Raw genomic sequence first — 15,708 nt, forward strand, 5'->3', positions numbered from 1 at the left:
TAAAAAGTTTTGGCCAAGAATTGGGCTTAAGGAAAAGACTGGCAAACACAGCCTTCAGAATTTTCTCATGACAGGTTTTCTTTAAAAAGACACAAGTCCATCCAGTTCAACCACAAAAAAAAAAAAAAATAATAATAATAATAATATCATACAATGACATATACCCAATTCTATACCCACAGTTGATCCAGAGGAAGGCAAAAAAAAACAGCAGAGCCATGATCCAATTTGCTGAAGCAGGGGAAAAAAATTCCATCCTGATCCTCCGAGAGGCAATCGGATTTTGATAGGATTGAGGACACAATAAAATATAAACAGTGGCTGTGATTCTTACCCGTGTGGTTAAAAACTAAAAGTTTTGGCTGCAGTTGGGCTTTAAAACTTCAGTTGTCTGGCTGTCACGATAATGCTTTGACTTTTATTACATTCACCTCTCGCTCACCTAGAGCGGGTGACTAGAAATACTGAAATTTAAGACACAGCCAGTCAACTAGCATTTCCAGAGTAATTACAGCAATAACATCCCTCATGACATAGATAGTTTAACATCTCCTCTAAAAAAAAAAAAAAAAAAAAAGCAAGATTTACAAAGCTGAAAAGCCTCTGGCAATAAATTTGTTAAGTGGAGTTTATAACCAATGTTAATATATCGATTAATAAAAGCGTGAAAAAGTGAGTCATTGTTGGCTGCCCCCTACCGCTAGAATTGGCTTCAATGTCTGCGCTGGGCAGTGATTTGTCACCTGATAACTTGTTAGGTCCCTTGGCATTGAGTAAAGATCCTCTTTATCACTTTGACTCATCCTCATAAATCTTGTTTGTTTGGCCAGTGTTTAGGTGAGGAAATCACTTTCCACCAGCTCACAGGATAGTAAGATTATATATATATAATATATATATATATATATATATACATATATATATATTTATATATTTTTTTTTAAATGCAGTGTTTTTACAAAAATAATCTGTTGCCTTTAAGAATGACAATAAGATTTTATATTTTAGAGCTTGGTGGGGGTTCGTTAGCTGATGACGGATCAAATGAGACTAAAAATAGTTTTAACTAATTAGCAGTCCGTGCTAATTCTAGCGCTACGCACAGATGATAAATTATTTTTAGGTAAAGCAAGTTGAAGGCCTTGTTACAGCATCTCTGTCCTGAAATGGCCATATGTTTGTTAGAAAAAAATATTATAATAAAATGCACGGGGCCATTTGGAAACCTAAAAACGGGTATTCAAAGGTGTGACCTGGCAGAGAGGGGCAATAAACAGCAAAGGTTGGATGCCTAAGCCTTGCCTATTCATTATACAAGTTTCTTGTTCATTTTTCCTTTAGATTTATCAGAACCGGTATAATATGAGATCAAACTTAAACACTTTCAATTAGTATGCAATCATACAGGCCCTTGCAATATATAGTTGAAGATAAATTAAAAGGAAATTGAACAAGAAAATCATATAATGTATGACCAGCTTAATGCTCCCTAATGCTGCGTACACACGACCGGACTTTGAGGGACTTGGTCCGACGGACTTTCGGTGGAGTTCTGATGGACTTTCACACAATCACACCAAAGTCCGACGGATTCGAACGCGATGACGTACGACCGGACTAGAATAAGGAAGTTCATAGCCAGTAGCCAATAGCTGCCCTCGCGTCGGTTTTTGTCCGTTGGACTAGCATACACACGAACGGATTTCTCGGTCCGGCGGAGTTCCGGTGGAAAAATTTAAAACATGTTCTATTTCTAAAGTCCGCCAGATTTTTGACAAGCAAAGGTCCGATGGAGCCCACACAAGATCGAATTGTCCGACGGACTCGTTCTGTCGGACCTTTGCTGTCAAAAAGTCCGGTCGTGTGTACGTGGCATTAGACCCCTTTCACACTGGGGCGTTTACAGGCGCTTTTTTTTAACGCTAAAGCGCCTGAAAAAGCGCTTGAAAGAAGCCTCATCTGCAGTCCCAATGTGAAAGCCCAAGTGCTTTAAGAGCCCTTTCACAATGTCAGCGCCCGAAAAATGCTCGTAAAGCACCGCTTAAACTAGCAGCCCTTTACCATCGTTTTTCAAACGTTATTGGGGCGCTTTTAACCCCTGCTATTGGCCAAATAAAGGGTTAAAAGCGCCCACAAAACACTGCTGCCAATAGCGCTTTTCAGGCGTTTTACAGGCGCATCCCATTGACTTCAATGGGAAGGGGCGCTTTAGGAGCGGTGTATTCACCGCTCCAAAAGAGCAGCAAAGAAGCTGCTTGCAGGACTTTTTTTGACGCCCTGCCAGTGCAGCGCCTCAGTGTGAAAGCACTCGGGCTTTTGCATTGGGATTGCAGTTGCGGCTTCTTTCAGGCACTTTACAGGCGCTTTTTTTTAACGCTAAAGCGCCTGAAAAACGCCCCAGTGTGAAAGGGGTCTTAATAGAAATTTGTGGGCCCCTTCTTACTGTTTCACTCTTTCTGTAATTATGCCCGTGTTATCAAAAAGGCAAATATGCTCAGCCATTATAAGGTTAACTAGACCATAATGATTTACACATGGCCGAGAATCCTATCCAATGTCAAAGATGTAATTAGGGAATTCTTTTTGATTTTCTCACAACTGTAGGACCACTTTGCCAGTTCACTTCTGGAAGAAGGAGAGAAGGCTTATGGTTTATTTTATTTATTTATTTTTTTTGAGCATAGGGAATGGTTAGGATCCCAGTTAGATTATTTTTTTTGTCTGTGTTTCATTGGAGAGAATGGTCTTTACGTCCCACTCCAAAAACAGAAGAAATTATAAGAAATCTGTTCAAAGTGTAGGGAAAATCCCTCTTATGCCGCGTACGCACGATCGGAATTCTCGTCGGAAAAAGCTCTGATGGTTTTCCCGACGGAATTCGGCTCAAGCTGTCTTGTCTACATACGGTCACATCAAATTCCGATCATTTATAACGCGGTGACGTACAACACGTACGACGTGACTAGAAAAAGGAAGTTCAATAGCCAGTAGCCAATAGCTTCCGTCTCGTAGTTGAATCTGAGCATGCGTGATTTTTGGCATGTCGGAATTGCATACACACAATCGGAATTACCGACAGAAAGTTTTTCTGTCGGAAAAATTGAGAACATGCTATCAATTTTTGGCTGCTGGAAATTCAGACAGCTAAATTCTGATGGAGCGTACACACGGTCGCATTTTCCGATGAAAAGCTCTCATCTGTCTTTTTCTGGCCGGCATTCCGACCGCGTCTACATGGCATTAGGCTATGGTTCACACTAGTGAATCTATTTGAATTTGAATTTTCCCTGCAATGACGACGTTTGGATGCTTTTTTTGGGTAGTGGAAGGAGACTGGATGCTGGTTGTTAAGAAGCTGGCACCCCCAGCACCCCCCCGGCAACCTAACACCCAATGACTAAATTCTGCTGTAAGCCGGGATAAAACAAAGGAGCCTGTCTGTAGAAATAAAATCCATACTAGGCCTGAAGGCCCTGGTAAAGATTGGGGGGAGGACCTAAACACTTTTTTTTTTTTTAAGGAGAACCCCATGCCAAAAAAAAAAATGGCATGCCCCCCCTCCCAAAATCCCTACCAGGCCCATTGGGTCTGGCATGAATTTTAGGGGGGACGCCACAGCAAAAAATAAAAAATAAAATGGTGTGGGCTCCCTAATCTGAAAACACGTAAAAAACACATGTACAGTACATGCATTTTGGGTGCGTTTCTACTAAGGTCTACGGGGGGGCCAAAATTGTGCTGCAATCACACCAAAGTAATACCAGACCCTTTTCCCAGAACATGTTGTACTCCATCGATGTGAAAGGTCAAAATAGAGAATAATGTGACTTCCATTGTCATTCGATTCTGTGTGACGAAAATCTCATTTGAGATCGCACTAGTGTGCACCAGGCCTTAAGCTCACTACATGTCCGATATCCTTTAGACCTACCAATTATTTTGTGTAACGGCCTGCCTAATTGTATAGAAGTCGAATGGATAGTTTATGCAGGTCATGATATTAGTTTTGGTAACTCTAATGCCGCGTACACACGACCGGACTTTTCGACATCAAAGGTCCAACGGAACGATTCCGGCGGACCATTCGATCGTGTGTGGGCTGCAGCTGACTTTTGATTTGCAAAAATCCGACAGACTTTAGAAATGGAACATGTTTAAAATTTTTCCGCCGGATCCAGTTCCTATCGAAAAATCCGCTCGTGTGTATGCTGGTCCGACGGACGAAAACCGACGCGAGGGCAGCTATTGGCTACTGGCTATGAACTTCCTTATTCTAGTCCAGTCGTACGTCATCTGTCTGACTTTGGTGTGATTGTGTGTGGCCAAGTCCGTTCATTTGGAAAGTCCGTCAGAACTCCGTCAGAACGTCTGTCGGACCTAGTCCCTCGAAAAGTCCGGTCGTGTGTACACGGCATAAGGGAGATTGTGCAAATATTTTACAGCCAGATTATAATGTGTATGGATAACTTTAGAGGGTTGTCAATAAAACAGGTATCATAATTAGCAGATTTCCTCTGTTCCAGTGTCAACTATAAGCCCTTGTACACACGGTGGGACATTCCGACGGAAAATGTCCAATCGGACCGTGTTGTTGGATAATCCGACCGTGTGTGGGCTCCATTGGACTGTTTCCGTCAGAATATCCGACAAAGTTTTAGAGCTGGGCTATAAAATTTTCCGACAATATGATCCGATGGGACTTTGTCCGATCGGAATTCTCTACAAACGATCGGACAAAGTGCCACGCATGCTCAGATCAAATTCCTGAGCCACAGCTATTGGCTACTAGCCTGAACGTAGTCCCGTCATAACGAAATAACGGCATCACGTTCTGAACGATCAGATTTTCCGACAACTTTGTCCGACCGTGTGTATGCAACACCAGTTTCCGACAAAATTAGATGGAATTTGTTGTCGGAATGTCCGACCGTTTGTACAAGGGCTTACATTTTCAGAATTACCATCTACCCTAGTGGCAATGGTCACCAGGACAAATAAAGATGGTGAATCTTACCAGCAGGAACACACACAGCAAGAAAAATCTGACAGGGGTTCTAACCTACCTCATCCTTCTAACCTACCTACATCATCTAAACAAAAATGTGTTAGCTAGAGATACACTATCAGTTTTTCCTCCGGATTTACCAAAACCATGTAATATGAGGTCAAACCTTAGGAGTTTCAATGTGTATGCAATCAGGCAGGGCCCTTGCATTACATGGTTTTGGTAAACCTGATGGAAAAAAACAGCAGAAAATATGATAGTGTGGATGGGGCTTAATGAGTTTTTTCCAAAATAAAAATAGGTTTTGTGAGGATGTAATCGGGAATGACATTTTTCATGCTTTGCCATCCTTCGCCTCCAAATTCTATGTTGGGAAAGCATTGATAACCCCATATGTCTCTGGCTCAGCATGGGAAGGGTTTTTGTTCTATCTTCTGGGACCCTGATGACTTTATTTTTACAGTTTTTTTTTTTTTTTAAACGCATGTTATTTTAGCACTGGCGTGACCAACTTGTGATGCCAAGAACAGCACGTTGTTCACTCTTCAGTCTTCTGTACACGGGGGATTTGAAAAAAATGGTTTGAAATTCCGTCCTGATTCCTAAATCTACAAGCCGGTAGCATCGGAGTTCTGTTTTTTTACGTGACCGGCTCTCTATAATGTGGGGTTAAACTCTGAAATAGATATGTGCATTGATATTGCTGGGTGTAAAATGAAAATGCAGTACTGAGCACCAGCACAACACAGGGAGTTAAGCAGCCGTCTTGCTGGATTCATCATTAGTTTAAAAAAAAAAAAAAGCCATCTGCTCAGCAAAACCATCCATCTGACGTCCATATCTGCTTTTTTAATCTTTTTATGTGCTGGAGGGAACTGTGACAGATTGTTCTGAACTCCGGCGCCAGTTATGGATTTAAGCCTGTGTCTGCAATATGGACGGACCTAAAAACTGTCTGGTAAGGGCTAGAAAAACCGGGAGGCCTACTGCTTTTGAGGAACTACATATCCCAACCTGTCCTGTCACCCCAGGCAGGGCCGGGACAAGGGGTGGGCAGGAGGGGCGGCTGCCCTGGGCACTGTGGTATCCTGGGCGGTGCAGGGGGGGGGGGGCATCACAAAGAAATAGGGGGGAGGGGATTTGTGTTGGAAAAGGGGATTTGGGGGGCAGCAGGGAGTAAGTATTGTTCTAGGAGGGTGTCGGGAAGAGCCTGCCAGCGGGAATCAGTCTGCACCTTCCGCCGCGCGAGTGCGCTTGTGCGCACGTGCGTGCACATGTTGGTGCCAGGCGGGCTATTTAACTCAGTCTGTCACATCCAGTTCTTGCTGTCTGATCTACAGCGTGCGAGTATCCTGATTCTGAGAACCTGCCTTCTGTGACTTGTTGACCCGGCTTGTCTACCTACCACTCCTGCTATCCGCCTGCACCTGATCCCGGCCTGTCTGTCTTCCCCTCTGCTTAATCCTTTGGTACTTCTGCTGCCTGCTTGTTTATCGACCCGGATTGTCCGACTATCCACCTGCTTGATCCTTGGTACCTTCGCTGACCGCCTGACCTCCGACCCGGCTTGTCTGACTGCTCTGCTGCCAGCATCCTGTTCCTGGTGCCTGTCTGCTGCTCTACCTCCAGTTGTGGTTCCAGCTCCTACCTGAAGTCCTGCTTCTGCCGGAGTTCCTGCATCGGTGTTCCAGGTCCAGCTACCCACCTGCTGCTCTGCTCCAGCTTGCTGCACCTGCCTGCTGATCCTGTTCCTTCCTGGTCTCAGCCGCCTCCTGATCCAGCTGGGGGGGTCCTGCTACAAGTTCTTCCTGGGCTCCAGACCCCTCTGCTGCCGTTGATCCTGCCAGGCACTCGTGCCACTCCAGATTCTTGTGCTACCTGTATACTCTACCAGGGCCCTCGAGTCGGAGCCGCAAGAGAGGTCTCTTCCTGCAGGTCGGGCTTTACCACCAGGTACGTGACAGAGGGGAAATTTGGGGGGTATGCTAAAATTTAGGGGGAGAAGGAATGGGGGAAGAAGATTTGTGCTAGGAAGGATGATTGGGGCGCTTTGTGCTGGAAGGGGGGGATTTGCAGTGGGGTTATTGGGAGGGGTAATCTTAGGGGTAGATAATTTGTGCTAGGAGGAGTAATTTTTTTTTGGGGGGGGTACTTGAATTGGGGGGAATTTGGGGGGTGGGGGGGTAAGATTTGTGCTGGGAAGGGGGATTTCAGCAGGGGAACAGATTTGCACTGGGAGGAGGGGGAATTTATGCTTAGGGGGGTGAAAAAGATTAGTGCTCAGTCTTTTTTTTTGGGGGGGGGGGGGGGGGATTTTTGATGATGCATAACGCTCATACACCTTGGGGGCGGGGGGGGGGGGGGTGCAGTTTAGCATGTTTGCCCTGGGCTCTGGATGACCTTGTCCCAGCACTGACCCCAGGACTGTGCAAGTCCACTGGATTCTTTGCTGTCAACCAGCCCAAAAAAATAAATGGAAAATGGGATCTAAAGGTTGGTGGAATCTCATATAAACTGTCAGCATTTGTTTTTTGACCCATAACAGGACAGAAAGCTGGTTGATGAGTGAGAGTTAAAAGGTAAAGTTGAATCAAAATTTTATCTAAACATTCTCAACCAGTAATGCCGCGTACACACGGGCGGATTGTATGGCCTACTTAGTCCGCCGAAACACATTTCAGCGGACAGTCCGCTCGTGTGTGGGCTTCAGCGGACTTTTTCAGCGTGCAGTCTGGTGTACTAAGTATTTCGTAATTTTCGAAATTCTTTCCGTCAGACTTTGGTTTCAGCGGACAATCCGCTCGTCAGTAGGCTAGTTCGACGGACTAAGTATGGCGCATGCTCAGAAAGGATTTACACGGCGGAAGGGTGCTTTGCTGTGTATTGGACTTCCTATTTCTAGTCCCGTCGTACGTGCTGTACACGTCATCGCGCAAGCTTTCGTCGGACTGTTTGTGTATCCGTGTGTGGTCAAGTCCGTTCATTCTTAAGTATGACGGACTGTCCGTCGGATTGTATGACGGACTGAGTACGCCATACAATCCGCCCGTGTGTACGCGGCATTAGGCTAATCTTTACTATTTTGGGATATTGGTGCCAATGGCTAGAAACAGGCCAGAGTGGGAGGCAGCCATACAGTTACCATCAATGTGCTCTATAGTATTGAATAAAGTAGAGATGCCAAACAAAGGGTTTGATTTACTAAAGGCAAATTGACTGAGCACTTTGGAAGTGCAGTTGCCCTCAGAGCTTAGTAAATGATAATTTTCATTGTCCAACCATGCTGGATTTTTATTTTTTTCCCTTTAGCCCTTGTACACACGGTCGGACATTCCGACAACAAAATCAGTCGGATTTTGTCCAAAACTTGTGTTGCATACACACGGTCGGACAAAGTTGTTGGAAAATCCGATCGTACGTAACACGATGATTAATTTCGTTACAACGGGACTACGTTCAGGCTAGTAGCCAATAGCTTTGGTCTAGGAATTTGATCTGAGCATGCGTGGCACTTTGTCCGATCGGAATTCTCTACACACAATCGGAGTATGCCCGATCGGATCATGTTGTCGGAAAGTTTTATAGTCCAGCTCTAAAACTTTGTCCGTCGAATATTTCCACGGAAACAGTCCGATGGAGCCCACACACAGTCGGATTATCCGACAACACGGTCCGATCGGACATTTTCAGTTGGAATGTCCGACCGTGTGTACAAGGGCTTACATGTGATTGGGTATTCTTTGCAAAGCAAAGCTTTTCCTCATTTTACTAAACTGTGCACTTTGCAAGTACACGTGCTCCAGAGTCTATTTTGCCTTTAGTAAATAGACCCCATATATATTTTTAAAGGGGTTGTAAAGGTTTTTTTATTTTCTAAATAGGTTCCTTTAAGCTAGTGCATTGTTGGTTCACTTACCTTTTTCCTTCAAATTTCCCTTCTAAATTTTTTTTTCTTTGTCTGAATTTCTCACTTCCGGTTTCTCCTCAGTAAACTTAACACCATCATCTGAGCGGTGTTTAGTCAGCCAGAACAGCTTACTGAGGAGGAACAGGAAGTGATAAATTCAGACAAAGAAAAAAAACATTTAGAAGGGAAATCAGTGCACTAACTTAAAGGAACCTATTTAGAAAATAAAAAACAAACCTTTACAACCCCTTTAAATTGCGTCCTTTATGTAGACTTAAATTGTGCCCCACTCCCACCAAACCAGTAAGATATTCAGCTTTGTAAATGGTACTTTTTCCTACTTTAGCCTCTCGCACCAGTGCAGGCTCATGATAGGAAATGGATAACGGCTCAGTTTTTCTAAGCTGCTTTCCTCCCCTCTTGCTAGGAGTTACCTCCGGCCATGTGCGTGAAGTGTAAGTGTTTCTAAGAAAAGTTTGTATATTTGGGTAAAATGTGCACCATAAATGGTGCGATTCCTTACGCTGTGATTGAAAGGTTGGCAGCAGACATGGGGCTGACTTCTGCCACTTCTTTGGCTTTCTGGAGTGCCAGCTTCTGATTGGTAGCCTCCTCCATCTCCTCCTCATCCTGCAGGAAACATACTGTTTAGGTTAGCAACATGGAAACATGGGGCCAGTAGGCGGGAAAGGAGACATTTTGCAGAGGTGTTATCTACAGCAACCAATCAGTTTACATACAAATACTGTTTACAAAAGTCCAGTTGTATTAGAGTGGCTACCTAATGCATTTTCCAATTTTTTTTTTTGGATATTTTAAAGCCTATGTAAGCACAATCACTCATTTACGCATTAACATGTTACTGTATTATCAAAACTAATTTTATACCTTTCTAGATCTGCAGCTTTCATTAAAAATAATACCTGGTGCTCTCGCCATGAAGGTCTTTGTTCAGGCACTTCCTGTTATAGGGTGACAACGCTCTGACCCTGCCTCCCAAGTTGGGCATCTGCTTGTGCTGGAAACTACAAGTGGCCATTCTACCAGGCATTGCGGAGGCATGGTCCACTGTGATCATCATCAAGATCCCCCCCTCCCCCCCCAAGAAATGCCATGCAGCCATCGCTGGAGTACATGTAGACAGGAAGTGACTGCAAAGAAGCTGCAGGGGATCAACAGCACTAAGATACAGCAAAAGGTGAAGACGTGTATTTTTAAAGACAGTTAATTAGGATACACAATGCTTTAGCAAACAAAATGTCACTTAATTGGGGTTTACATCAGTGAGCCCTGTACCTTTGTAAGTTCCTGTGCGTTGGCCAGATTGTCGACAGCAATGGCTAAAAATACATTCAGGAGGGTGTCTGATTCAGGCTAAGGATTGAAAACAAAATTTTGCACGCATAATAATATACATGTAATGTTGTAGTACAGACACCGAAATATACTGTAAGCAGTGATGGATAACCAGAGAAGCCTATATACACCAACACGATTGTCCCAGCCAAACGTCACCGTCCTGCGTGTTGGTGCGATGTGTCTATGCATCGCCTTTTTAGGCTTGATTCACACCTATGGCATTTTTAGTGCATTTTGCAGATTTGCACTACAGAACGTGTTCCATAGGAAACCATGGTAAATGGACTGTAGTGCAAATCTGCAAAATGCAAAAAGCACTAAAACTGCCCTAGGTGTGAATCCAGCCTTAAAGAGGAAGTAAACCCTGATGGGTGTTACTTCCTCTTTGATTCCCTGCAAAGGTAAAGCATAATGGACTACTATGCATCGCATCGCATCGCATAGTAGTCCATTATGTCTCACTTACCTGACACAGGAGCCAGCGATGTCACCGCTGTCCCCTTGTGTACGGAGCCTCCACCTTCTCGGTGGGTCTCGCTGCTCCGGCGCTGTCATTCGACGAAGCCGCGATGACGTCACTCCCGCGCATGCCACTCGCGGCATATCGCCGTTGACAACGGCACGCTCAGTGCGCCTGCGCGCGGCACGCTCAGTGCGCCTGCGCACGGCTGTCTATGGCGCATGCGCCGTAGACAGCGGTGCCTGTGTTTTGGCAAACGGTTTAGGAGATATTTCTTGGACCTACAGGTAAGCCTTAATCTAGGCTTACCTGTAGGTCAAAGTGGTTTGTAAGGGTTTACAACCACTTTAAGGTGTAACCCTGTAACAAGGATAGTTTACCAGCTGGAGTTTCTGCTTAAAGGCACTTTCCAGTCAAGCATGAATATGTTGTGTATTCAAAGCAGAACTAAACCCTCCGATTTAACTATTTCCCAAAAGAAAGCTCAAAATAGGTTTAATAAATCCATAAATCAAACATACCAATGTTGTTTTCTGCACTGTTTTCATTTACATTTTGTCTATTAGCACATGCACTGCGTATGCTAAATTCAAGGCATGCTCCTGATGACGATTGTTACAGTTGCCAGCTATGTTACAGTTATGTCAGCCCTGAGCCAGTCTTTCAAGGCCTCAAATGGCTCCAACACAACATTTCTTCTATCTGATCACAACCTTATCAGTCTAAAGTGGTGGTAAACCGCTGTGTGATTTATTTTTTTTACTTTTTGGAACCAGCTAGGTAAAGCCATAATATGCTAGTATGCATTGCATACTAGCACATTATGTGAAACTTACCTTAGAATGAAGCCCTTCTAGTGGCGAGCTGTCACCGCTGACAAGGCACCCATCTTCACCTGACTGTCTTCTGGATTCGCAGCCAGAGCCGCAATTATGTCACTCCCATGCATGCATGCGGGAGCTGCCGTTTATGGCATAGGACTCCTGAAGGAACGGCCTGGGTGGCCGTTCCTTCAGAGCGCATGGGCCAGTGACATAGCCAGCAGCAGGTACAGTAAATAACTCCTAAACGGTGCACGTTTAGGAGATATTTACAGTACCTATAGGCAAGCCTTATTCTAGCCTTACCGATTGTTAAAGTGGGAGTGAACTCCCATCTCTGACTTTTACGTCTCTGCTCGTCTTCCACCCCCTATTCTCCCTATTAGCAATCAGTTGCCCGTAGAAACCTTTGCAGCTTTAACCCATCTCTTCTCTACTGTGCAACACACTACCTCTGTGAAAAAATCTCACCCCAGCCCGCTACTTCTGCCTACAACAGGTCACTACCATCCTCCCTGACTCCCGTATCCATTTATTACACATAGAATTATTCCCCAACAGCTACAACCTTTTCAAACACACAACACACCCACGCTCTTCAATGAGTGTGGCGTAAAACGAAACTCCTGCAAGACTTCCCTCTGTATAAATATGCTCCCCTAAAATGTAATCTCCCCCACCTAACATACTAGGATCTACCACCATACGCAACACTTTCCTCTTTTGACCCTGTTACTTCTGAATGCTATGCCTTCACAATTACGCTGGTCACCCTCTTGCTCTGTTCTGCACTCTCTATCTCACATATCCAATCTCTTCTTCTCTACACGGCAGCTTCCCCTCTTTAAAACAAGCATTGGTCACCCCATAATTAAAAAGCCCTTAATGGACCCCACTAGTTCAAACAGGACCCATCTTTTTGTTTCAGATTACCACCAAACTTCTAGAACACCTAGTCTACAACTGTCTACAACTGTCTGGGCTACAACCTCACTGATAACAACCTTCTTCACCTCTTATGCCACGTACACACGATGGAATTGTCCGCCGGACCACAGTACGCCAGACAATTCTATCGTGTGTGGGCACCAGCGGACTTTTTCATTGTTAAAGTCCGGCAGACTTAGAATGTGAGTCAAAACTACTTTCTGTCTGCCAGACTTGGCTTTCAGCGGACAATCCGTTCGTCAGTGTGCTAGTCCGGCGGACTAAGAATGACGCATGCTCAGAAGCAAGTACGAGAAGGAAGCTATTGGCTACTGGCTATTGAACTTCCTTTTTCTAGCCCCGTCGTACGTGCTGTACGTCATCACGCTAGAAATCGCCAGAATCGGCGGATTGTTTGCCGGACCAAGTTCGCCGGACAATTCGATCGTGTGTATGCGGCATTACAGTTTTACTTTTGAGCACAACATCCAACAGAAAATGCCCTGTCAAGCATTAGTGCTGCTGCCCGACTTATCCACCCTACCAACCATTCAGTGGCCGCTACCCCTCTCTCTGCCAATTCCTTCACTGACTTCTGCTAGCCCTATGAATACAATTCAAAATTCTAACAACCACCTACAAAGCCATCCACAACCCTTTCTTGAACTATATTACCAACCTCATCTCAAAACATCACCCAAATATTGTCCTCTCTGTTCCTCCCAAGGCCGCTTGTTCTCTAGCTCCTACATCACATATCCCATGCTCGCCTCCAGGTCTTCTCCAGAGCCCCTTACTTCCTCTGGAATTCCCTAACACAATCTGTTCGGCTATCTCCTACTATGTAAGCTATTAGGCGATCTCTGAAAACCCATCATTTCAGGCCAACGTGTCCCACTTTCACCTAAAAAACTGTACTTTTACTTTTCTTCATCAGCTCATCCCTCACGATTATTACTTTTATGGCCCTTAAGCCGCGTACACACGGGCGGACTGTATGGCCTACTTAGTCCGTCATACAATCCGACAGACAGTCCGTCCTACTTTCGAATGAACGGACTTGACCACACACGGATGCACAAACAGTCCGTCGAAAGCTTGCGCGATGACGTGTACAGCACGTACGACGGGACTAGAATTAGGAAGTCCAATACACAGCAATGCACCCTTCTGCCGTGTAAATCCTTTCTGAGCATGCGCCATTCTTAGTCCGTCGAACTAGCCTACTGACGAGCGAGCGGATTGTCCGCTGAAACCAAAGTATGACGGACAATATTACGGAAATTCCAAAATACTTAGTCCGCCAGACTGCACACTGAAAAAGTCTGACTGAAGCCCACACACGAGCGGACTGTCCGCTGAAATGTGTTTCGACGGACTAAGTACGCCATACAGTCCGCTCGTGTGTACGCGGATTTAGACACGGGGTCTCTCAGGGTGTTGCTAGCAATTAACATTACAATTACCTTTGTATTACTTGCTCCTTTTTAGATTATAATCTCTCATAAGCAGGGCTCTCTGAACCCTCTTGAATTGATTTGTACTGTCTCTATTTATTTTGCTCTGGTCCATAAGGGGATTATAGGAATGGGAGATGAAGTGACTGGACTATCTTGGCATCAAAGGATACAGTTTCCAAACAGGGTCAGTATGATGAAGTAAATACAGGAGTACATTCCTTTGCTGACACCCCCTTGTGATTCGATTCCAAAGTACATGACATTATTCCAGTCCTCCCCTGTCAGGATCTGCAAGTAAAATTATTGGCATAAGTAAGAGATCAGAGAAGAACATTGTGTCACAAGAAAGACAGAAAATCTAAAGAACGTTATTTGGTGGCTTAGTGGTGACCAATCACAGCAAGTTAGACAACCGTGGATAATGGGACCAAAACGTTACTCCAGTATATTTTCTGGAATCTGGGAGGGAACCATACAATAAAAAACCCTGTTGTGACCTAGCACAGCAAATCACTTCATCAGTGTGCTGTATGGACATGCCTAGTGGTACTAAAATAAGAGACACCAAAGAATACAATAAAAATGGTGGTCCAGGCTTTTTCATTGTATTCTACGACAGGCAGAAAAGTCAACATACAACAAATAACTCAAATGTAAGCTACAACATCATTAGACCCACCTGAAAAACGGTCAAGATGGCAGTGGGGAAGGTGTCAAAATTTGTGTTTCTTGTTTCCTCTTCAAAGTAAAATCTGAATAACAAGACAGAGTTATACATTCATTGTTTTAAAGTATGTCTAAAGCCAAACCTTTATTTTCTACTTTATGAAATACAAAATCAGTTAGCATTGCTTAGATAGGGAAACTTAGGAAAATCCTTTCTAAAAACAGTTGTCATTGAAACAAGTGTTACAGTTAAACAATTTCCCTTCTATACCTGTTCCAATGACAACTCAGTATTTCGGCTTCTCTCTTATTCACCTTTCACACAGGCATTATGATCAGGTCTGCCTGTCAGATTTTAAGGCAGACCTGATCGGATGCTCCATGCACTCTTATGGAGTGATGGATGTCAGCGGTGACATGTCCGCTGACACCCACTGCTGTCCGATCCGATTCTGTCCGTGAAATCCAGAGAAATGGTGACCCTATTTTCCATGCGACTGGTGGATCAGATTGAAGGAAAATGGACAAGCGATCAATTTTCATCCGATCTCCCCATAGAAGAGAGCGAGACTCTGACAGGTCCGTCTCTGCACAGTAAGCGGAGATGGACCTGTCATCCGCCTGCTCAGCGGGGATGAAAGCGGAGTTCGCCGTGCGGGTCGCCCACGTGGAAGGACCCTAACTTTCTGTCTATGTGACTTGCTTTTTTCTATGTCAAAGCCCTTGTAGACACGATCGGACATTCTGACAACCGAATCCGTCGGATTTTGTCAGAAACTGGTGTTGCATACACACGGTCGGACAAAGTTGTCGGAAAATCCGATCGTTCAGAACGTGATGACGTTATTTCGTTACGACGGGACTACGTTCAGGCTAGTAGCCAATAGCTTTGGTCTAGGAATTTGATCTGAGCATGCGTGGCACTTTGTCCAATCGGAATTCTCTACAAATAATCAAAGTCCGATCGGATTATGTTGTCGCAAAATTTTATAGCCCAGCTGTAAAACTGTTGGTCGGATATTCCGACGGAAACAGTCCGATGGAGCCCACACACGGTCGGTTTATCCGACACCACGGTTCAATCGGACATTTTCCAATCGGAC

The 15,708-nt window shown here is 44.6% G+C and overlaps 1 protein-coding gene across 10 annotated transcripts in view; it reads right to left on the reverse strand.

The window, feature by feature from the left end:
* CACNA1B (calcium voltage-gated channel subunit alpha1 B) overlaps positions 1–15,708 on the reverse strand; it is a 495,135-nt gene that overhangs the window by 181,796 nt on the left and 297,631 nt on the right. For all 10 annotated transcript variants that reach the window (XM_077467940.1, XM_077467939.1, XM_077467936.1 and 7 more), the window contains 4 exons: positions 14,619–14,691; positions 14,110–14,227; positions 10,209–10,276; positions 9,436–9,542 (listed from right to left, as the gene is read on the reverse strand). In XM_077467940.1, coding sequence (XP_077324066.1) covers positions 9,436–9,542; positions 10,209–10,276; positions 14,110–14,227; positions 14,619–14,691 — 366 coding nt within the window. The remainder of the gene's footprint in view (positions 1–9,435; positions 9,543–10,208; positions 10,277–14,109; positions 14,228–14,618; positions 14,692–15,708) is intronic.

Source organism: Lithobates pipiens, unplaced genomic scaffold (assembly GCF_037356315.1).
Source record: "Lithobates pipiens isolate NorthernLeopardFrog02 unplaced genomic scaffold, aLitPip1_a1.2 Scaffold_11, whole genome shotgun sequence".
NCBI lineage: Eukaryota > Metazoa > Chordata > Amphibia > Anura > Ranidae > Lithobates > Lithobates pipiens.